The following is a 21,582-nucleotide window of genomic DNA, read 5'->3' as shown; positions in this document are numbered from 1 at the left end:
AAAATCCAGTTGCTGTTAATTCATCATGATCTGATGCTGGAGCCCACAGCATATGCCCCATTGGAGTGTGAGCTTCATGACCGGGAGAATATTGGGGAATGTTTGCCCGTTTTATCTCCAACTCCTGGCACCCTGAGGCATCTCAGGGACTTTTTGGCAAATAGGGTGACCAACCATCCCAGTCTGTCCAGGGAGAGTGCCCACTTCGCTCTGGAGGCTCAGGGCCTAGGGTCCCCAAAGTGGTTCAACTCTTTTAAAGAAAAATAAAATTGAGGGTCAAAGAAAGTGTTGCATTTTTTTTCCTCACATTAGAAAAAAAAAAAAAATTTAGGGCCCATGAAAATCTTAAATTTTGCCTTAAACATTATTATTACCGTGGAAGGGGGTCCATGAAACAATGGGCTTCTTTCAAGGCTTGCTTTTACGCTTTGTTAGGAGGGACCTGGTGTGGGGACCGAGGCCCAGAGATGCTAGGTAACTTGCCGAGGTCACACAGCAGGTAAAGCGGGTCCACGTGGGGACCCAGAAGCCGGATCCAGAAATCAGCGCCTCCCCACCCCTGGCACTCGCTGCAGCTCCGCTAACATCCCTGTACAACTGGGCTAAAGGAAGAAGGGGCACGGGCTGCTGCTGGGGTGCGGGGCTGACTAGCAGCACGGGGGGTGAGTGGGCGAAGGGCGGCGGGCGGAAGCAGGGAGAGGGAGGGAGGGGCAGACGATTCCGTCCCCGTGCCCCATCGCGAGGTGCACGTGCGTCTGAGGGTAGCGCGGGTGTCACTGCGGGGGCCTAGGTCTGGGCGCGGTTGGCCCTCCGCGGGGGGCGGGGGTCCCGGTCCCCGCGGGAAGGACGAACTCGCGGGCGGGGCGGGGCCTGCGGTGAGGTCACACGCGATGGGCGGTTCTGCCGCGGGGCGGCGGCGCGGCGTGGGCACTGCTGGGCTCAAGGACTGACGCACTGTCAGACCCGGGCTCGCAGGGCCGGCGAGGGGTGAGTCCTAGGCGCAACGGGGGCTCATGGTGGTGAAGGTCATGGTTGAGGTCCCCCCGACAGCCGCCCGAACTTGGGACCGCAGTCTTGGGGGCGGGGTTCTCCGGGAGGGGGCGGGAGGAGCTGGAGCCGCAGGCCCGGCCTTGCTCAGACCTTCGACATCCCGAGGTGCACGCCCGGAAAATGGGTCATGGAAGATGGATTTGTTGTTCTCGGGAACGGGAGGGTCTAATTTAGTTCCCCGAGGCGGGGACCCGGGGCTGGACTGTCAGCGCGGGGAGGGGAGTCGTGCTCCAGACACCCCCCAGACCCTTTCCGAGAGAGTGGGCATCTCCGCTCCGAACAGCAGATCCAGACTGGGAAGTTCTTGTCTTGCCCAAGTGCCCTCCTGGAGTGCATTCAAAGCACATTCCCCCACAGGCTGGACAGAGTCCGCTGCCGATAGGGGAAGCCCTGTGCCTACCCCCACCCCACCCCCTACCCCCCCCCCCGTCGGCCGTCCCCTCGTGTCTAGACAGCCCTTGGCAGGGGAGGAAGTGGCTCTGCCTAAAGAGGCCCCTGAGGCCCCTCCAGACCCGGCGCTGGGCCCCTGTGCAAGGCCTGAGCTCTGCAGTACTGACTCAAAACCCCAGGCAGGGCTCTGGAGGTCTGCCAGGAGAGGGGCCCCTAGCTGGGCCCTGAAAGTGTCAGGAAGTGGGGGGGGGCCCACGCGGGGACACGCCAGGGGCAAAGGGTAGGGGTAGCAGTGAGGATAGACCCACCCCTGGGGCCCCAGGGCCCTGGGTGGGAGAGGGCTGGGTACCAAGCTCCTGGGCCCCTGCATCAACCATCCCCGGTAGACTGTGGGTTTGGCCTGGCGTTCAAGGCCCCTCCAGACTTCTGGCCTCCCCTTGGCCCCCCACCCCTGCTTCCTTCTCATCTCATTCGTGTCTCCTCCTCCAGGAAGTCTTCCCTGACTCCCAGGCTGAGTTGGGGGACTCCTCTGCACAAACCTGTGGGTCCCTCAGGCCCTGCTGTGACCACCTGTCCTCATCCCCCTCTGTGCAGGGCTATAGCGTCTCCAGTCGACCAGGAGCTCCCAGAGGGCAGGGGGTTGTCCCACCCTCTCTGTGCCCTGCCCCAGCCCTGGCCTGAGTTGAATCGAAGACCAGCTGCTCTCCACTTCCCTGCTCCCACTCTGCCCTCTCACCTCCGGCCATGGTGCCCCTGTTCGCCCTGTTCCTGGTGGCCTTGGTGGGCCTACCTGTGGGTAAGATGGATGGAGAACAGAGGGATGGACAGACCCACCTTTGGGGGCAGGCAGGCTGGAGGGGGTGGGGGCGGAAATCCCAGTGATCGCCTCTCCTCCCAGCTCTTCTGACCTGGGGAAGCTGACAGGACCAGGGGGCTGATGGGCTGGAGGAGGGGGCCTCTCGCTGTTCTCTGACCCCAATCTCCCTCTGGCCCCGGCCCCCGGCCCCCAGCCCAGGCTCTGGACTGCCACGTGTGCGCCTACAATGGCGAGAACTGCTTCAACCCCATGCGCTGCCCGGCCATGGTCACCTACTGCATGACCACGCGCACCTGTGAGTTGCTGGGATGCCCCTCACAGCCCTGCCTGCGGAGCACGGTGGCGGGTGGGGGAGTGTGAAGGAGCTGAGGAGGGAGGCTCCCACCTGCCCCAGGATCCTTTTTGGGAGCTCCTGGCTTAGGGGAACCTGGCCGAATGGCCCTGCATGCTGGGGTTGGCCCCCTCAGGGTCCTGGCCCACCTCCCCATCCCTCTGCAGACTACACCCCGACCAGGATGAAGGTGAGCAAGTCGTGCGTGCCCAGCTGCTTTGAGACCGTGTACGATGGCTACTCCAAGCACGCGTCCACCACTTCCTGCTGCCAGTACGACCTCTGTAACGGCGCTGGCCTTGCAGCCCCTGCAACCCTGGCCCTTGTACTCCTGGCCACCCTCTGGGGTCTGCTCTAAAGCCCCGTCCCGCCCTCCACAGACTCACTCAAGGGCAAAGTGCTGAGCAGCACGGTCCCACCCTCTCCCCCTGCACACCCCCTCTCTGCCTTCCCCAGACCCCCCCCCCCCCCAGCCACATCCAGGAATGTCTGCAAGAGGACTCTTGACCTCCCCCAGCTACCCGGGGGTCTGCTTCCAGGTCATGACCTGTTGTTTTCAGAAGGCCGATGTGGGACCACACCTCCCAAGGCATCTGGCTTTGACGGGGCCGCTCAGCCCCCTCCTCTGTCCAAGGATGGGGGTGTGGGCACGGTGTGCTGTTTATGGGGGATCTTCAGTTGGCCGGTGAACACTGACGTGAAGGGGACCCCTGCGTCTGCCCTGTAAGTGTGCTGGAGGGGGAGGGGAGATTAGGGACCCAGGGGGTGGGGACCAGTCCTAGGAAGAAGGCTCTCCAGGGTCCTAGGAGGGCTGCCCAGGGCAGGTGTGGCATGGCAGGCCGATCGGGGAAGCCCTGTGCCCCCCGCCCCCCGTTGGCCGTCCCCTCGTGTCTAGACAGCCCTTGGCAGGGGAGGAAGTGGTTCAGCCTAAAGAGGCCCGTGAGGCCCCTCCAGACCCGGCGCTGGGCCCCTGCGCAAGGCCTGAGCCTGGAGAGGCCAGGCTATATTTGGTCGAGCTTGAGAGCTGATCCCAGGACTATTTTAGGCCAGGAGGGAAGGGAGCAGAGCGGTAGCCACCCGAAGCCTGGCCTTCAGCCCTAAGCAGGCCCTGGCGGAGTGCGCCTCTTTACGGGGGGCGGGGGTTTGGGGCGGCGAACTTCGCCGGGGCGCCGAGGATTCGCGGGGGCGGGGGCGGGGGCGGTGCATCCTTGAACCGGAGCGGGGCGCCCTCTGGTGGACGCTTGGGGCCGCGCCGGGCAGGGGTGGGCTCGGTCCGCCGGAGGGGAGGGGAAGGGAAGGCGGGGTCCGGGGAAGGAGGGGAGGAGGGGTCGGGGAAGGCTGGGGACTGTGGTCAGGAAAAGAGGGGAGGGGAGAGGGAGAGGGGAGGTCCGGGGGAGGAGGGGAGGACGGCTTGGGAAAGGAGGATGCAAAGGGCCGCGCTCCCTCCCCGCGCAGCCGGGATCCCCTCGCCCCTCGCAGCGGCTTGACTGCTATCCGGGCGGCAGCAGGATCCCGACTGAACGAGTGCTGGGTGCGCCGGCCTTGTCCCCAAAGGGTTTCGCGGGCCCCTCGACCTCTGACTCTGCCCACGGGGAGGGCGGGAGCTCCGCTCCGGCTGGAGCGCTCCAGCCTCAGCTCAGGGAGTGGCTCTCAGGTGCCCCCAGTCAAGCTGGGCCTTGGGACCCCCAGAGACCCAAGAAAGGGCATCATTTAAAAGGCACCCACCCTGGGCTTCCCTGGTGGCGCAGTGGTTGATAGTCCGCCTGCCGATGCAGGGGACGCGGGTTCGTGTCCCGGTCCGGGAAGATCCCACATGCCGCGGAGCGGCTGGGCCCGTGAGCCATGGCCGCTGAGCCTGCGCGTCCGGAGCCTGTGCTCTGCAACGGGAGAGGCCACAGCTGTGAGAGGCCCGCGTACCGCAAAAAAAAAAAAAAAAAAAAAAAAAAAAAAAGGCACCCACCCTAGGTGAGCCCCGCCCTCGGCCAGCTCGGGGAAGCCCGGTCTGCCCAGCGTCCGCTGTTCTGGATCTGGGTGGCCCGGGGAGCCGGGCCCTCCTTCCAGTGAGGCCAGTCGATGTGCAACGTTGTGCCCGGGGTCACACGGCGCCTGAGGCCTCCTCAGCTGACCAGTGCCCCCAGCTCCAGTGTCTGGGGAGGGGCCAAAGGAGCCCCTTCAGGTTGGCAAGGCCCAAGTGTGCAGGATGGTGGCAGGTGCCCACGTGGGGGGTTGTCCTTGGAACTCAGAAGCCCTTGGCCCCTAAGCATGGCCCCTGTCAGGGGAACCTGTGCTGGAAATTCCCTCTTGAGAGTTTCCCTCTGGGACCGCCTGACCTCAGGGGATCCGGTCCTTAGGCAGGCCTGGGTCAGGCTTCCCGGAGGGCCAATAAGCCGAAGGACCGAACCCCAGACAGCCGTCCAGGTGGCCCCTCCCCCTGATGCCCAGTGTGGTGTGAGCCCCTCCTTGGGGGAGGCTGGGGGGAAGCCAGACCCCACCCCCAGCTCCTCCACCCAAAGACTCCCAGGAGTGGTCCATCTCAGGGAAGTGACCACACTCCCCGCAGAGTTGGCTGTGGGGCCACCGCAGCTCCAGATGCTTTCTGGGAGGGAGGGCAGCCCTGGGCAGACTGCCCTCCTGACTCAGCAGGAGAGGCCTGGGAAGCACCGTCACTGCCCTGCTTGTGCAAGCACTCTGTCCTGGGTCCGGTGGCTCCTCCGCTAGATCGGGTCCTCCCTCCCTCCCTCCCTCCTGTCCTGGCGGGGATGGAGTAGAGCCCTGCCTGGCCCCTGTGGGCTCTGGGGTCACTGAGAGCAGGGATCCAGTGCTGGGTGTGCTTGGTGTTGGGGGAGCTTCTCACACCTGCCTCTTGCCTCCATCTGTCCAACGCTCCTCCGCCCTGACCTGGTCCCATCCCAATAGCCATGGCACTGCCCCCAGCACCGGGGACCATGCTGCCCATCCCACCTCCACAGACTGGGTTCTGCCTGGCCCGGCTGTGGTCGAAACTCAGCACAGACACACCTAACGTGTTATGCTCACGCCCTGGCCGGGCCCCCTAGTGGGAAGCCCGTGGCACTGCAAAATCAGGGGACTGCACCAGTAGTGCCCTTGCAAATCAAACGAGTCATCTTGTCCCAACTGACTGTCCATGAGGCTAGTGACTAACATCTGCCCGTTTCCCTGCAGTTGTGGCTCTAAGCACTGCAAGACAACCCTGCAAGGTAGGAGCCGTTATCATGCCCCTTTCACAGATGAGGAAACTGAGGCACAGAGAGGTGAAGTAGTTGCCCAAGCCAGGTGGGACTTCTTGTCCTCCGCCCCCACTGCACCCCTGCCCCACCCTGCAGTCGCTTCTCCCATCAGCTGGGAGAGGAAGGGGAAGCTGAGAAGGTGGGTTTATAAATTTAAGAGGACATTAGCATGTGAAATCATTGTAACAGCTTAGGGTCAGGAAAGGAGAAAATCAGCACCAGGAGGTTTGAGAAGCCACGAAAGACAGAGTCAGGGCATCCAGCCCTGTGTCTGGGTGCTGGGCCAGGGGTGGAATAGCACAGAGGAGGGCAGAGGGGTGCCAGGCACTCCGAGCTCACCTGGCCCAGACCCCTTCCCCACCTGTGTCGGGATCGTGGGTCAGCAGGCGGGCAGGCCCAGGCTCTTCCCCGCGGCTCTTCGCAGCGTTTCAGATCTGGAAGCAGCCTGCCTGTCTCAGGAGCGGCTGCTTGACTGTGCGGCGGCAGCTGCATGGACTCCTGTGCCGTCCATCTGCCTGGAGCACAGCTGCGGCCCCGGTGCAGACGGACGTGCAGAGGGGAGGCTGGACAGCTGCTTCTCACCTCCCTTTGTAACATCTGATTTGTGGTGATGAACGTGTATTTTTTTCATGATTCTAAACCTCTGAGAAAGGTGAAAAGAAAGTGAGAGCTCTCTCTCATCTCTCCCCCTCCCCCAAATCTTGTTGGATCCTATCCCTGGGCTGATCTGGACCTCGTCGTTCACACCTCTGAGCCTCTGTTGTCTTGCTGATAAAATGGGGACAGTAGCGCCCACCAGGCTGCCCAGTGGGGCCAGTAACTGCCCGGTCTGGGGCCTGGCACACAGGAGGCACCGGGTGGACAGATGGATGAACGGATGGACAGATGGATGGATGGTGCCCTTTCCGTCCACTTCCTGACCCTACCCAGCATGGGCATCGACTTCAGGCCATGGCCCCCCTCCCTCACACGGCCTCCCAGAGAGGTCTCCTTTGCACCTCCTCGAGCTAGTGAATAAACGGATGAATATGTGTGTCGATTTTCTGTCCCACCAGCCACCCTCCTGTGCTCACCTCTACCCTGTGGGCTGGTGTGCTGGTCCTGCTGGCTCTGTCTGTCCTAGACTCCCGCCCACCCTGGGTCGCCCAGTCTTGCCAGTCTTGACCTCGGAACCAGCCCTGGCCCAGGGCAGGGGGTGACCCATGGGAGGGGAGGGAGCCAGGCGGGAGAGGCAGGAGGACTCCCAAGGTTCACGGGAGCGGCCCCAGTTCTGGTTCCCTGGGAGCGAGGCAGACCTACCACCTCACCCAGCGGCCCCCTGGGGAAGGCTGACGGGGTAGGGGAGGTAGGACCCCAGGAACTCACCCACCACCCAGCTTTCTAGCTCCTGGCACCGGCTCTTCCTTTCTGCCTGGGAGCGGGGTCTGAGACTGACTACCCACAGGGCCCCACCAGATAGAGGGATGGACAAAAGCCACGCGGGCTGCCAGGGCAGACAACGGCCTCTGGGCCAGCAGGGCTGGCCCCCTTCAGACAGCCCCCCAGGCTGCCCCCACGGTGCACCTCCTGTTCTGGCAGAATGGCTCGGCTGGCGCATCGCCCCCACAAAGTCTGGCTCCTGCTCTCAGGAGGGTCCTTCTGGGCTCTCACCCATCATGGGGTCTCTCAATACCAAGGGCCTTTCTGCTCCCCGCCCCCCAGCACTGGGCAAACACCCACACCTGGGCCCTGCGATACAGTCACGATCATGACCGGGGTCCCTCCTCACTCCCAGGGGGTAGGCAGTGCAGAGCCCCCACTTCTGGAGGGAGGCCCGTTTGACAGCCGGGAAAGCTGAGGACCGTGCTTTGTGGCACTTCGGACGGCAGCTGCTCCGCTAACTCAGCGCGGGGGGGCCGTGCTGGTGAAGCTTCCGGTTTCGGCGGGCCGTAAGCTTTGTTTGCATGTTTAGCGCCAGGGCCTGGCCCCCAGGCCTGAGCCAGACCCTCATTCCTGTTCACCCGGGAGGCCAGAGGCTGTGTGCTGAGGGTTCATCGTGTGTCACGCCACCTCACGTGATCCCCAATCGTATCATTTGAGGACCAGGAAAGAGGTTTATGGAATTAAACGAGGCTCTCCGGAGGCCACACAGCCATCGAGCCTGGGGACCAGGCTGGACCCCCGTGCTGCCCAGGCCCCAGTCCCGTTCCTCGGCTGCGCTGGCCTCTGGGGCGGGGCAGAGCAGCAGCTGGCATAAGACGGCAGCCCGGGCACCCTGGGAGCCAGGCCTCCCCCAGGAGGACATGAGGCTGTCCTTGGGCTCCTGCTGGCCGCTGCCTTGAACCTGGAGCTGGGTGAGTCCAGGGGTCACGGCCACCTTCTTTCTAGCTCTCCTCGCTTGCTCTAAGCCTGCCCCTCCGATCTAGGCCACCACTGAGCTGTGACTCCCACCTTGGGGGAGCCCACTTCCTGCCCCCGCACCCCTTTTCCTGAGGCACTGGCCCTCCCATCCACCAGTTCCTACCCTCTGCCCAGCCCCTCCCCGGACCTGCGGGCCCATCAGCTGAGCCCTCACCCTGTCCTCCTACCTGCAAGAGCTGCGGACTGCTCAGCGCCCTGCCCCTGGCTTGACCCCTCCTTCCCCCACCCGCACAGGCCTTCCCCGTCCAGCAGGGACCCCGCCCCCCTGGCTGCTCCTGGCCCGCCCTCTCCTGCCTTCCCCCTTCCTCTCCCCCAGGGAGGATCCAGGCCGCTCCCCTTCTGGTCTGGCCTTATTCTGGAGGCAGTGTTCCCACTCCCACCTCTGTAGTCTTCTCTGGCTCCGCCCACATCGACTGTCGCTGGCTGCATCTGCCCCTGAGGCCTGCTCAAGGGCTCCTCGGGGACATGCCCCCAAATGGGGCTGCCCACACCTGGCCTCGTCATCTCCCCACCGACCCCTGTGTTGGGGTGGCATCTCCACCCACCCAGATGCTTGAACAAGACCAGCTGGGCCCTCCCAATCCAATCCCAAGCAGCCCACTCCCCCAGCCCTCACCTGTTTTCCCATCTGGGTCAACACCCGCCTCACCAGCCCCATGGCCCTAAATGAGATGGACAGAGGAAGCACCTGGACAGCCCCGGCCCAGGCCCGGCACTCCCCTTCCCAACTGTTTCTGGGATCTGCCCACCGTCTCCCCTCGCAGGGACCCTGGGGAAGGGGGGTCTCTGCCCTGTGGGAAAAGACTGTGAGGCTCGGGGCCCAGGCCTCACCAATGACCCCCGAGAACTGCCCCTGCGTCATCAGGGTGGATGGATGAGGACAGGAAGACTGGGCAATCTGGGCTCAATGCGGAGAAAGCCCTCGTCACCGCCAGGGCTGGCTCACGGGGGCTGGGCAGCCTCCTCTCCCTCCCCCAGCTCAGCCTATGGCCAGGGGATCATGGGAGCCCTGCCGGGTGCTGAGAGTCCACTGAGGCGTTGCTGAGTGGAAAGAGAGGGTGCCATTGTGCAGGAGTTGCCCTCAGCTCTGTCCCTGTGTCTGTGCGTCCATCTGTCTGTCCCTACACCTGTGGCTGCAGTCCAAGCCTTGCAGTGTCACCAGTGCAAGGGCTTTGGAGGATGCTCCCACAAGTCCAGACGCCCAGCAGGCTCCGGCCGCTGTATCGCTATTGCCACCCATGAGTAGGGGGTGCGGAGCGGGCTGGCCACACCCTCCCGGCCCAGGTGGGGAGAGCCAGGCTCAGAAGGGCAGAGCCTGACCCAGGCGTCCAGCAAGTCAGGAGCAGGGCAGGGAGAGAACCCACTGGCCTCAGCCCAGAAGAGGGCCTGAGAGAGGGGACCAGGTCCACCCAGGCGGGGGGCTGACCCTCCGTCCCCAGGGGCCCCCATCAGGGGGTTTGGGGGTGACGGCCAAAAGGTAGGGGTTTCTTTTTGAGACAATGAAAGTATTCAAAAACTGACTTTGATGGTTGCACGTATCTCTAAATATGCCAAAAACATTTCACACGGGGGAACTGCATGGTATGTGAAACATACCCAATAAAGCTGTTAGGAAAAAAAGAAAAAACATTTTAGGAAAAACAAGACTCAAAATTCAGATTGAGGAAGATTCATGATGACATAAAAATCTAAAAAGAACTGCGTGAAAAATGCCATAAAACTAAAAGAAGACAAGGTGGGAAACATTTGCTATATGTGAAAAAGAGGTGGATTCCTTTCCTATATAAAGAAAACTACAAATCCACAGGAAGGGGCAAGGATGTGAGTAGCACGTTCAAAGAAAAAGACATTCAACCACACTTCCAATCAGAGAGGAGCAAAATGAAGGAAGTAGCATTTTAAATCCTTGAGCAAAATAATGGCTGGACAGTGACGCCAAGGCGGCAGGGACACCGCCCGCTGTGTGCCCTCGCGGGAATCGCGCAGCCTCTTGGAGGTGCCGTCTGGGAAGCTGTAAGATGTCCCTGGAGTGCTGTTGAGTGCAGGCTCCCGAGAGGTCACCCAAACACCTGGGATGGGAGGGACGTGGGGTAGTCCTAACCACTGGACCAGGGGGGCCCTGCCCGTGAGGGAGGGCACAGTGCTCGAGGGACTGATCTGGCCCCCGTGTGTGTGTCCCATTGCCCGTGGCTAAAGGCCGTGAAGACTCTGCAGTGGAGGACGCTCACAGCAGTGTTTTGAGCACAGACTGAGCAGCCTGAGTGCCCTCTAGGACAGAGAATAATCCATGAGGGCGTCCCACTGGGTGCTGCAGAGAGAAGAAACAGGCAGCAGCCCCAGGAGCCCTTCACACCGTCTGTGCAGGTTCTTCACATCTTAGAAACATGGGTTTAAGGGCGCTCAGTGCTCTGCCGGACACAAGAGGGGCACAGGTAAGTGGAAACCCAGGGAGGGAAACGCCTTGGCCTACTTGGGGATCCACAGAGCCTGCTCTGAGGAGACAACCCCACAGGCAGGCTGGGTAGGAGGCCACGCCAGGCAGACGGAGCAGCGGAGCCCTGGCCCTGGTCCCAAGCTGAGCCCGGACCCTGGTCACAGGCTGAGCCCTGACGCTGGTCACACTCAGCCCTGAGCCTGGTCCCACTCTGAGCCCTGCCCTGGTCACAGGCTGAGCCCTGATGCTGGTCCCACGTTGAGCCCTGAGCCTGGTCCCACTCTGAGCCCTGACCCTGGTCCCACTCTGAGCCCTGACCCTGGTCCCACTCTGAGCCTGGACCCTGGTCCCACTCTGAGCCCTGACGCTGGTCCCACGCTGAGCCCTGACCCTGGTCACAGGCTGAGCCCTGACCCTGGTCACAGGCTGAGCCCTGACCCTGGTCCCACGCTGAGCCCTGACCCTGGTCACACTCTGAGCCCTGACCCTGGTCCCACGCTGAGCCCTGACCCTGGTCACACTCTGAGCCCTGACCCTGGTCCCACGCTGAGCCCTGAGCCTGGCCGCATGCTGAGCCCTGACCCTGGTCACAGGCTGAGCCCTGATGCTGGTCACACGCTGAGCCCTGACCCTGGTCCCACGCTGAGCCCTGACCCTGGTCACACTCTGAGCCCTGACCCTGGTCCCACGCTGAGCCCTGACCCTGGTCACACTCTGAGCCCTGAGCCTGGTCCCACGCTGAGCCCTGAGCCTGGCCGCACGCTGAGCCCTGACCCTGGTCACAGGCTGAGCCCTGACGCTGGTCACACGCTGAGCCCTGACCCTGGTCACACTCTGAGCCCTGAGCCTGGCCGCACGCTGAGCCCTGACCCTGGTCCCACGCTGAGCCCTGACGCTGGTCACACTCTGAGCCCTGAGCCTGGTCCCACGCTGAGCCCTGAGCCTGGCCGCACGCTGAGCCCTGACCCTGGTCACAGGCTGAGCCCTGACGCTGGTCACACGCTGAGCCCTGACCCTGGTCCCACGCTGAGCCCTGGCCCTGGTCCCACGCTGAGCCCTGAGCCTGGTCCCACGCTGAGCCCTGACCCTGGTCACACTCTGAGCCCTGACCCTGGTCCCACGCTGAGCCCTGAGCCTGGCCGCATGCTGAGCCCTGACCCTGGTCACAGGCTGAGCCCTGATGCTGGTCACACGCTGAGCCCTGACCCTGGTCCCACGCTGAGCCCTGACCCTGGTCACACTCTGAGCCCTGACCCTGGTCCCACGCTGAGCCCTGACCCTGGTCACACTCTGAGCCCTGAGCCTGGTCCCACGCTGAGCCCTGGCCCTGGTCCCACGCTGAGCCCTGAGCCTGGTCCCACGCTGAGCCCTGACCCTGGTCCCACGCTGAGCCCTGAGCCTGGCCGCACGCTGATCTCTGATCGGAGGCTCCTGGAGAAACAGAAGGAAGGATGTAGACCTCTTAGCAGGGAGGCATCCTAAGCAGAGCAGCCCAGACGCTGGCTGGGGCACACTTCTCCTCACCCTAAGTAGGTAGCAACTTGGCAGAAAGGTTCAGCCTGTGTCTCCCCAGCAGGGGTCACGCAGAAACTCTAGGAGGAGCTAATGCCCAAGGGCCAGGTATGTTACAGAAGGAAAGAACAGGTGGGGGCCCTGGGTCTGAGGGCAGGAAGGCGGGGGGCTGGGCCACAGCAGAGGAACTGGGCTCAGCCCGAGGAGGAAGCTCGGCTGTGCGAGGTGGTGTCTGCGCCGCCAGGATTAGCTGCGCCCAGCATCAAGCCTGGCGGCCTGGTGAAGAGTAGAATCAGACAGGCCGGGCTGCTGTCTTGGCGTTTGCCCAGGCCTCCCTGGATGACCGGCCTGTCAGCGCCTGTTAGAGCCTCCCATCCTGCATGCCACATCCAGCCATTAGCACTGGGCACCATCGCTGGCTGTAGTGAGGAAAATAGGATCCAGCAGGCGGAGTGTCTGACACACTCTGGGTGTTAAGGAAGGCTAGGTGTCCCCCGACCCAGTGCCCTCCCAGTCTCGGGGTCAAAGACCAGACGCCAAATGGAGCTGATGCCTGGAGGCTAGAAAAGGCCGTGGGGTGAGGCGGGGTGAGGTGGGCGGTCCCAGGACAGAATTTCAACAGCGAGCTGGAGGGGAGTGAGATCTGGAGCCTTTGGTGGAAGATGGAGGGTCTAACGAGGCTGCAGCAGAGCCCCGAGTGCATCTGCGCACAGCCCTGTCAACAACCCGCCCCTACCCCCCAGCGAGTGTTCCGGCAGCAGGGGGCCTGGAGGAGGGGGGGACAGGGTCACAGGTGGGGCACACCTGGCGAGGCTGAGGCGCAGGCCGCCCTGGGGCGGGGAGGGGGAGGGGGAGCAGTGCCTGGAGCCGCTTGAATCTAGGGCCCAAATCCACATCTCCCCCATCTGAGCCCGGGCAAGGGCCTGCCTGTCAACTGCGTGACCTGCAGTTGGGCCAGGGGAGCCCTGCCTGAGGGGCAGCCCCTGGGCCTTGATCCAGGTCTGCCTGCCCCTCCAGGGGATGCCAGGATTAGCATCCCCAGGTGACCCTGCCCCTTCCCCTCCCACCCTCCAGGGCCTTCCTGTTGGCCCAGCACTTGCCCTGTCTTTGTCCCCTTAAGCCTGTGGGCACGTTTTGGCTGGCTGTCCTGGCGGCCATCTCCCCATCACTACGTCCCACGTGACCACCTCAAAGAAGCTGGGTGCTGGGGCCTGGGGCGCCCTGGGAGGATTCGAACGCGGAACCACTAGACCAGGAATCCACCCTGGAGAAAGGAGTGGGGACCCCAGGCCAGACAGGTGCCTGACAGAGGCAGGAGTCAGGGTGCAGGAGAGCCCTCACCCTCTGCTGCTCCCTTCCAGGTAGCCTGGGGGTCTTCCCCAGGTGCAGGGATGTCTCGGGTTGGGGTGGGGGAGAAGGTAGAGAGCCCCACCGAGGGAGTTGCAGAGGCGGGTGAGGGTCCCCAGTCCTGAGAGGGGGGCCATGAGGGTGCGGGGAGGGGCCCAGGCTGCGGGAGGCGGAGGAAGGAGGAAGGGGCAGGCAGGGGCAGCGGGGGACCACAGAGGAGCGGGTGTCCAGGTGGAGGCGGGTGGGCCCCAGTGGGCGGGGGCGGGTCTCCGTACCTCTGCCGCCCGCGGGAAAACCAGTCCCCCTGATCTGCTCAGCTGAGCAGTCTGGTGGCTGCAGCGGGCGTTCACCATCCCTGCAGGGCGGGCCCGGGACCGCGCGCTGCAGGGACGAGACTCAGGGGACACGGCTGGTGCTGCTGGCGCTGGTGCCGGCCACCGGCTGTGAGCTTGGTGAGGGGTGCGGGCCGCCAGAGGGGGCAGTGCCTGGGGGGTTGGGGGGACGGAGGGAGAGGAAGAAAGCAGGGAGGCAGAGGAGATGTGGTGTGCGAAGGGAGAGGTGGGAGTGGGGTGGGCCAGGCACGGAGGGGCTCTGGGGCAGATGGGGCGCCTGCGACCTGGGCCAGGGTGAGGAGGGGTGTGGCGGGGAGGGGCCTCTTCCCAGGGCTGAGACTGGCAGGGGGGTTTGTGGCCAAGGCCCTGGGTGCCCACTGGAGAACAGCCCTTCATCAGCACGGGGCTCCAGAGCAGGGCTTTCCGCTGGGGCGGGCGGGCAGGGTCAGAACCATGCTCCCGGCTCCCGGGCCACGGTGCGGGGGCAGGTCTCAGGAGGGGCCTTGCGGACACCAGGGAGGCCCTGGGGGTTGGGGGAGCAGGAGGTGGAGAAGAGGGAAGCAAACCAGACATAGTGGGAGACTCGGGGTCTGAGAGACATCCCGGGCCCTTGGGGGCCCACACCCAACCAGAAAAGGAGCTGGGTTGGGTGGGCCCCAGCCAGATGGCTCTGCCCATTTCCCAGAGGGGAAAACTGAGGTCATCCCGAGAGACACAGCAAGAGTCAGCAGGGGTGGAGGGGCCTCACTGTGCACACGGGTGGCCCGGGCTGCCATGGTAGGGGTCGGGCACGGGGGCTGGAGGAAAGAGCAGCAGCCTGTGTGCCCTAAGCGCCCCCGCCCCCCACCAGCCTGCGCCCTGACCGGCCTGGCTCTCACTGCACCGCGGCTCGTCTCCCCTCCCTTGTTAAGCTTCCACCAGTGGGCACACCGGGCCCAGCCCGGCCCAGCCTGCACGCCACATACCCCCTCGCTTGATCCCTGATCCCCTCTGCAGCCCTTCGGGTCCTGCATTTTGCTGAGGACGCCAGGGGTGACCCACCTGCCCCTGCCAGGCCCTTTACTGCAGGGGCCCCAGCGCCTCCGTCTCCCTGCGCCTCCCCAGCGCTCCCGAAGCTGCTTCATCCCTGCCTGGCCGTGGCCCCGCCAGGGGCATAAGCGGCCTCGGGACTCGGGCACCCCAGCTCCAAGCTCTTGAATCTTCCCTGAGTTTTGGTCGGTGGCGACTGGACCCTGGCTGGAGCTGTCCCCCTCAAACCTGGGCCTTCTGGTCAGAGGGCTTGGGAGGTCTGGGGCCTGCCTGACCCGACCCTCTCCACTCCTTCCCCAGTGTTGGCCTTGCAATGCTACACCTGTCCTGAGCCCACCAGCGTGTCCAGCTGAGTCACCACCACGACCTGCAATGCCCACAGAACCATGTGCAAGGCCACGCTCTGCTCCCTGGAGATGGGGCAGTGGGGCCGGGTAGGGTGGGGCCGGGGTCCCAGGGTCAGAGGTGCCGCCAGGCCAGGCAGCCCGTGGGCAGAGAGCAGTCGCCACCTTTGTCAATTCCAGAAAAGGCTTTGGGTCCAAGCAGCCGGGCTCCCTCCCTCCCTCCCTCCCTCATTCCTCCCTGTCCTTCCTGCAATGGGGACCATCTTCACCTGGCTGGGGAGCTGCTGGGGGAGGAGCGGCCTCATCCCGCGGGGCATCTGGAGCAAATCACCATGAGTGCTGTGCAACAGTGGTGGACGTGAGGAGGGGCTGGGTCACGGAGGGACTGAGACGGGGGTGGTGAGACACACACACACACGCACACAGCCCTACAGGCAAACACGGGAAGGCTGCGTGCCCCTCCTGGCCACTACCCCGCTGCTGCCCCGGCAGCACCCTCCCTGCCAGCCGCCACCTCCGAGGTCTTCCGGCTCCTTCAAAGCCGGGCACAGGCCCTTTCCAGGCAGCCTCCCCGACAGCACACGGGGTCTCCCGACCTGGAGCCCAGACCAGCCTGCTTCTCGGCACGCCCACCCCACCACTGCTTCACGTCCACCTCCGCTGTGACCTTCACGGGCAGCTTCACAGCTGCCCTCTAGGTCGATGACCCTCTGCCTGGTTTACCCATAAAAGAAGGGGGTCAGGGGGCTTCCCTGGTGGCACAGTAGTTGAGAGTCCGCCTGCTGACGCAGGGGACACGGGTTCGTGCCCCGGTCCGGGAAGATCCCACATGCCGCGGAGCGGCTGGGCCCGTGAGCCATGGCCGCTGAGCCTGCGCGTCCGGAGCCTGTGCTCTGCAGCGGGAGAGGCCACAACAGTGAGAGGCCCACATACCGCAAAAAAAAAAAAAAAAAAGAAGGGGGTCAGGGTGGCTCAAGAGCAGACCTGGTTGCACGGGAGATTGTGGGGTGGGGACCCACTCAGTCTACGAGGCTTCAGACCAGCCCCGCCCCGGCTCCTCTCACCAAGTCCTTCGTGCAGACCAAGCCCCAGGGGAGGGCCGCTCTGCTACTGTCTGTGCCACACCCGCCACGCGTGACTTGCTGGTCTGACTTGCATTAACCACAGTCTCTCCCTTTGCAAACAACGCCCCCGCTCTGTTTCCTTGCGACCATCTCTCAGTCCACGTGGCCAGGTCACTTCTGCCCTCACAACTGCCCAGGGTCCCTAGTCTCATCATACAGACAGAAATCCAGTCCAGAGGGATGAGAGAGTCACCCCAAGGCCACACGTGGAGACGGCAGCAAAGCTCAGACCCAGGCCTCCCAGTTGCCAGCCCTGAGCTCCTCCCAGCATGCCATTCTGCCCTGAGACTGGGGGTAACTTCCTACCCTCCAGCCAGCCCCCCTCCACCGTCCACACAGCATACACCATTTCATCCACCACCTACCCATCCACTTGTTCTTTCATCCACCCCCTTTCCCACCAGCCAGCCCCCCACTCATGCAGCGCCCATCCACTCATTCCTCCCTCCACCCGTCCACTCTCTCAAACGTCATCTATCCACCCATCTGTCTTTTCAACCATCCATCCATGCATCCTTCCGTCTATCCATCCACTCACCCACCCACCCATCCATCCATCCACACAACCACTCACTGAGCCCTCAGAGGACAGAGAAACCAGAGAGGCTGGGATACCAGAAAGGACTCTGGGTGAGAAGCACCTGGACTGGGCCATATAGCACAGGGGAGATTGGAGGCTATGATGGGAGACCAGAGAGGCCGCTCAGTGAGAAGCAGAGCACAGGCAAAGGCGCGGAAATGGGAAAGTGTGCGGTGGAGGTGGGCAGTGGAGAAGATCCAGGAGCCTGGGGGTGTGGGCAGAGCCCTCTTGTCTGGGGTCTAGAACCAGGAGGCTCAGGCTTGGTCTAAAGGCCATTCGTGGGGACGGAGTTGGCAGTGATGAGGCGGCTGGTCCGGGCACCACCCTCGTCAGCCCAAAGGGGGCCTGGTTGCCCCACACCCACCCCCTCACCAGGCACTCACCTCCTCTGCACCTGGCCTGACACCCCACCTCCGGCCTCTGCTCTGGTGGGTCCCTGGGTCAGGTATACACCAGGTAGAGGACATCTGGGAGTGCAGGAGATGGACCTTGGCCTGGTTGGGTTTGAGATGGACATCAGTCCAGGCCAGAGCCCGGCAAACAGGCCTACAGTTCCCGTGTGGCAGGAACGGGCCAGGCTGCAGGGAGGGGCCAGGGCAGGCTCCAGCGCTGCGAGGTGCTGCCCCCTCAGGGCCTGTGAGTGCATTGGCGGCCACGCATCCTCCTGCCAGCTGCCTCCCAGTTCTGCCCTGTGCCACCCAGATGGGGGCCCAAGGGCTGGCTATAAACCCCAACCGGAGGCCGGCACAGGCTGCCGCCCTCCCGGCTCCTGAGCACAAGGAATGGCCTTTCCCAGGGCCCTGCTGCCGCCGCTGCTCACCTCAGCCTCGACTGTGAGCTTGGGCGAGTGCGGCTGGCTGGCGAGGGGCCCGGTCTCTGGTTCTCGCTTGGCCCACCTCCTCAGTGGGGAGGGGCCATCGGGGGGCTTTGAGGGGAAGGCTTCCTTAGGTCCCCCACTGGGCTCACCTTCCCTCACCCTAAACGAGCCTCCTGGTCCTGAGCCTGGCTTCACCCAGGACAGGGGTCACAGCCCGCTCTCCAGGAAGGCAAACCAAAGCTCGGGTAGAGGCTCGCGGTGCTCAGGTCTGCGCTGGTGGCCTGGGCCGGAAGGGGCTCAGCAGGGCGAGCTGCTCGCCCAGGGAGGGACAGAAGATGCTCGAGGTGGACCCGTGGGGAATGGCCCGGGGCCTGCACCATCCCTGGCCTCTTCTCCAGCCCCTCCTCCTGTGTCCAGAATGGCCCGGGGCCTGCACCATCCCTGGCCTCTCCTCCAGCCCCTCCTCCTGTGTCCAGAACGGGTCTCAAGGTCGGATGATGAGGGTCTGTCCCTATCCCTCTCCCAGGTGAGGCCTTAAGGTGCTTCACCTGTGAGCAGCCCACGGCCCTTCCTTTGTGCGAGACCATTACTAACTGCAAGCCGGAGGACACAGCGTGCGAGACCTCGCAGCTGATGGTGGAGTCAGGTGAGGCTGGGGGCCCGCAGGCTGGCTCTGTGGGGCTGCACCAGCCTCGGGCTCCCAGCTCCCATCTCAGGGCCACGCTGCAGACCCTAACAGGGTAACTTCCCAGGGCAGCCGTTAGCTTAGGGGTCTCAGGGGAGCACGGGAAGAGGCAGGAAGGGCAAGGTCAAGTGCATGGAGGCTGGGGCGGCTGAAGAAGGCGCTGGGCGGCGGGGCGCAGGCTCTGATGCCTGCCCTCCCCGGCGGAGTTCCGCTTCAACCACAGCCCCGGGGTGACCAGTTCCTGCTCCAGCTCCTGCGAGACCGCTGACCCAGACAGCATTGGGGCTGCCTACCCCAGCTACTGCTGCTCCCATGACCTCTGTAATTCTATGGGCGTTGCCAGGCTCAGTGCTGGGGCCCTGGCCCCTCGGGGGCCATAATCCTGGGTCATCTCCTTTCCTGAAGAGCCTGGCACTGCTGGCGGTCAGCGCTGCTGGCATGCCCCCATGGCCCAAGCTCACTGGGCCTCAGGCTACTCGTGGGATCCTAGGGGAGAGAACAGTTTCAGGGCACTCTCTGCCCTCCTCCTCCACCAAACTTGTAGAAAATAAGGTGAGGCTGGAGACGACCTCTTTTCTTCTGGACGCTGAGAGCCCACAGACCGCCTTCAGGCAGCTGGGCTTGGAACCAGGCGTGTTCTGGCCCCTGAGCCTCATTCTCACCCAGGGCCATTTTGACCCATTTCACAGATGGGAAAACAGAGGCTTAGGGGGAGAAATGCATCCTGGGCCAGCCTTCCTGCATGTCAGACCAGGCAGGACCCATTCCTCAGCCCAAGGAAAATCTGACCCTGCTCCCAGAAGTCCCTGAGACCCTGTAGGCGTCTCCCCCACCCCCCACCCCCAGGATGGGGAGGAAACTGGGGTTGCAATCCAGTTTTCTCCACGGGCGAGTATGCCTGTCCAGCCCAGGGCTGCCGCAGCAGCAAGGGGAGGCTGGGGAAGCGGGCCTGTGGAGCTCAGCCTGCCTACCCAGGCTGGGTCTTCCCGAGTGTGTAGGAGTGGGGCGCACCTGGGCCTGCTGCCACCCCTACACCTCCACGGGCCTCAGTCACCTCCTGAGACAACGGGCCTACTACATCCTGGGCCCTGGGGACAGCTGCGATTAGAGGCGGCTGTGTGCACGGAACACAAAGGCCGTGCCAGCTCACCCCTGGCCCCCAGGGCCAGCTCGGGGGTCCCGGCCGTGTTGCGCCCGCAGCACTCCCAGTGGCCTGGCCTGTCTGCCCAAGGGTGGGCAGCAGAGCGGCCTCGGAGGCTGACCAACCCCCAGGAGCCCAGGGTCCTTAGGTCCCAGGAGGGCCTGTCTCAGGCTCCTGCCCCTCCCTCACGTGGCTCCCAGCTGTCCCTGGTGGTCACTTGCTCCAGCCCCATTATAGGGAGGCAGAGGCGGGAGCCAGAGTGAGCCCAGGGTGTCTCTGCCCACCGTGCCATCGGGCCTCTGGGCTGGGTACTTTCCACGCTCTGCATTGCGGCCAGACTTCTAGACAGCACCTAAAGGACCCTGCACTGGGAGGGACCCTCACCCCAAGGAGTGGGAGGCTGAGTCACTCCCACCTCAGCCTCACCAGAGGAGCAACAGGGAGGGTACCTCTGGGCTCTTTAGGGGTGCAGAGCAGGTGAGCAGGTGGGTGGCAGCAGGCACCTGTGGGGCCTCCGCCCTGCGCCGACATGGCCAGCAGACGGCACGCGCCCCTCGGACCCCTCCCCTGGGCACCCAGGTCATGCGTCTGCCGACACCTCCACCGGGAGCTCAGTGAGGTGGTCTGAGCCCAAAGGGGCCCACCAAGTCTCTGCCCAGCCCGTGGGCCCGCACCCGCCCCAGGAGATGGGAGGCCGCGGCGGAGGGGCCTCAGGAGTGGCCAGAGGGCGCCCGGCAGCTGCTCACACCATCTGCGGGCACGTGGGGCCTCAGAGGCAAGAAGCTGGTGCCAGACCGTGCCCACGTCCCACCTCCAGTCATGGGGAAGCTGGTGGGTCACAGAGAACTGCAAAGGGAGGGGAGATGCCCACCAAGGGTTACCAAGGGCTGCTCAACCCCCCACCCCTGCCCACTGGCAAGGGAAAGGAGCAAGGGTCCCTCTTCCATTAGGTTAAAATCGAGAAAAGGAGAGATGAGGGTGTGGAACGCCACCACTGCCCCCACCAGGAGCTCCAGCGCCCCTCCTGCCCCCGCCCCGAGTGTCCTGCAGGCAGGTGGCAGGCGGGGGGGTCACCTGGGGACCAGATACCCCACAGACAACACAGGGTTGTGGGGTGCTGGCGCGGACTTCCCTGTAGCCATCGGCCTGTGGGAGGTGGGGAGCATGGCCCAGAGGAGAACCAGTGCCCGGCCCGCGTGCGGGCTGAAACAGTCACTTGAATTTCTCAACAAAAGCGGCCAGTCCACGGGATCAGAGTGGGACTCGCCCCAAGAGCCAGGCTGCAGATACACTTCCAAAGCCCCAGCCCTGGCCCCAGTCCCTCTAGTCAACAAGGACCCTCCTCCCCTCTGCTGTTGGCCTGTCCTCCAAATGTGGACCGAGAGCCTCCCCTCCCCCTGCCCAGCTGGGGTGCATCTCCCTGAAGTGGACACAGAAGTCCCCATGCCCCTGGGGCAGCCACATGCAACCCAGATGCCCTTGACCATCCTGAACACCCCCTCTCTCTCTCTCTGACACACACACACACACACACACACACACACACAGTGCCAAGTGGGTCAGACCACGCCCAGGCACCCCCATCCTGTCTCCGCAGCCCCCCTTCCTGCTCCAGGGCCCCAGCCAGCCACTTAGGACCACTGGCTGGACCTGCCCAGGCTCAGATCATCTGCGCGCACCATTTCCTATCTGTGGTCCCACCCCGGAACTTGTCCTGTCTGGCAATGCTCAGCTCAGACACCTAATACGATTCCCCAACCTCCCCTGCCCCCGACCTCTCAGGACCTGTGCAAACACCTCTTACACAAAGAGAAACAGACATTCTGTGCGGGTGCCCAACTGCCCCCCACGTGGCCACTGGCTCAGGACAGGCATGAGGCACGGCCCATCAGTCCCCAAGGCCCTCAGGCTGCCCGGAAAGGTGGACAGGGCCGAGGCCCCAGCCGACCACCCTGGCAGCAAACCGCTGACCTGCTCCCCGCCTCTCCAGCCCCACTGTCC

The 21,582-nt window shown here is 64.1% G+C and overlaps 2 protein-coding genes across 8 annotated transcripts; both read left to right on the top strand.

Annotated features, from left to right (window-relative positions):
* Positions 1-785: 785 nt before the first annotated feature.
* LYNX1 (Ly6/neurotoxin 1) lies at positions 786-6,867 on the top strand. 7 transcript variants are annotated; one of them, XR_012327449.1, is made up of 7 exons: positions 786-987; positions 2,035-2,236; positions 2,451-2,552; positions 2,756-2,778; positions 3,106-3,311; positions 4,364-4,553; positions 5,772-5,908. XR_012327449.1 is itself a non-coding variant. In XM_073794870.1 (6 exons), exons 2-6 carry the CDS (start codon positions 2,185-2,187, stop codon positions 4,425-4,427), a joined length of 447 nt encoding a protein of 148 aa, XP_073650971.1. In that variant the 5' UTR covers positions 786-987; positions 2,035-2,184; the 3' UTR covers positions 4,428-5,914. The 7 variants fall into 7 exon arrangements, 6 of the variants coding, with proteins under 6 accessions (XP_073650971.1, XP_073650972.1, XP_073650974.1 ...); XM_073794870.1 differs by having other exon boundaries at positions 4,364-5,914; XM_073794871.1 differs by having other exon boundaries at positions 791-987; positions 3,149-3,311; positions 4,364-5,914.
* Positions 6,868-13,664: 6,797 nt separating this feature from the next.
* On the top strand, positions 13,665-18,820 carry LOC117308655 (secreted Ly-6/uPAR-related protein 1-like). Its single transcript, XM_033842885.1, has 4 exons — positions 13,665-13,670; positions 13,891-13,981; positions 18,282-18,391; positions 18,647-18,820. The coding sequence occupies exons 1-4, from the start codon at positions 13,665-13,667 to the stop codon at positions 18,818-18,820; spliced, it is 381 nt and encodes a 126-aa protein (XP_033698776.1).
* The last annotated feature ends 2,762 nt before the right edge of the window (positions 18,821-21,582 follow it).

This window comes from Tursiops truncatus, chromosome 17, assembly GCF_011762595.2.
Source record: "Tursiops truncatus isolate mTurTru1 chromosome 17, mTurTru1.mat.Y, whole genome shotgun sequence".
NCBI classification, from domain to species: Eukaryota; Metazoa; Chordata; class Mammalia; order Artiodactyla; family Delphinidae; genus Tursiops; species Tursiops truncatus.
The sequence above is the reverse complement of the archived record's forward strand: the minus strand, read 5'-3'. Positions and strand labels throughout refer to the sequence as shown.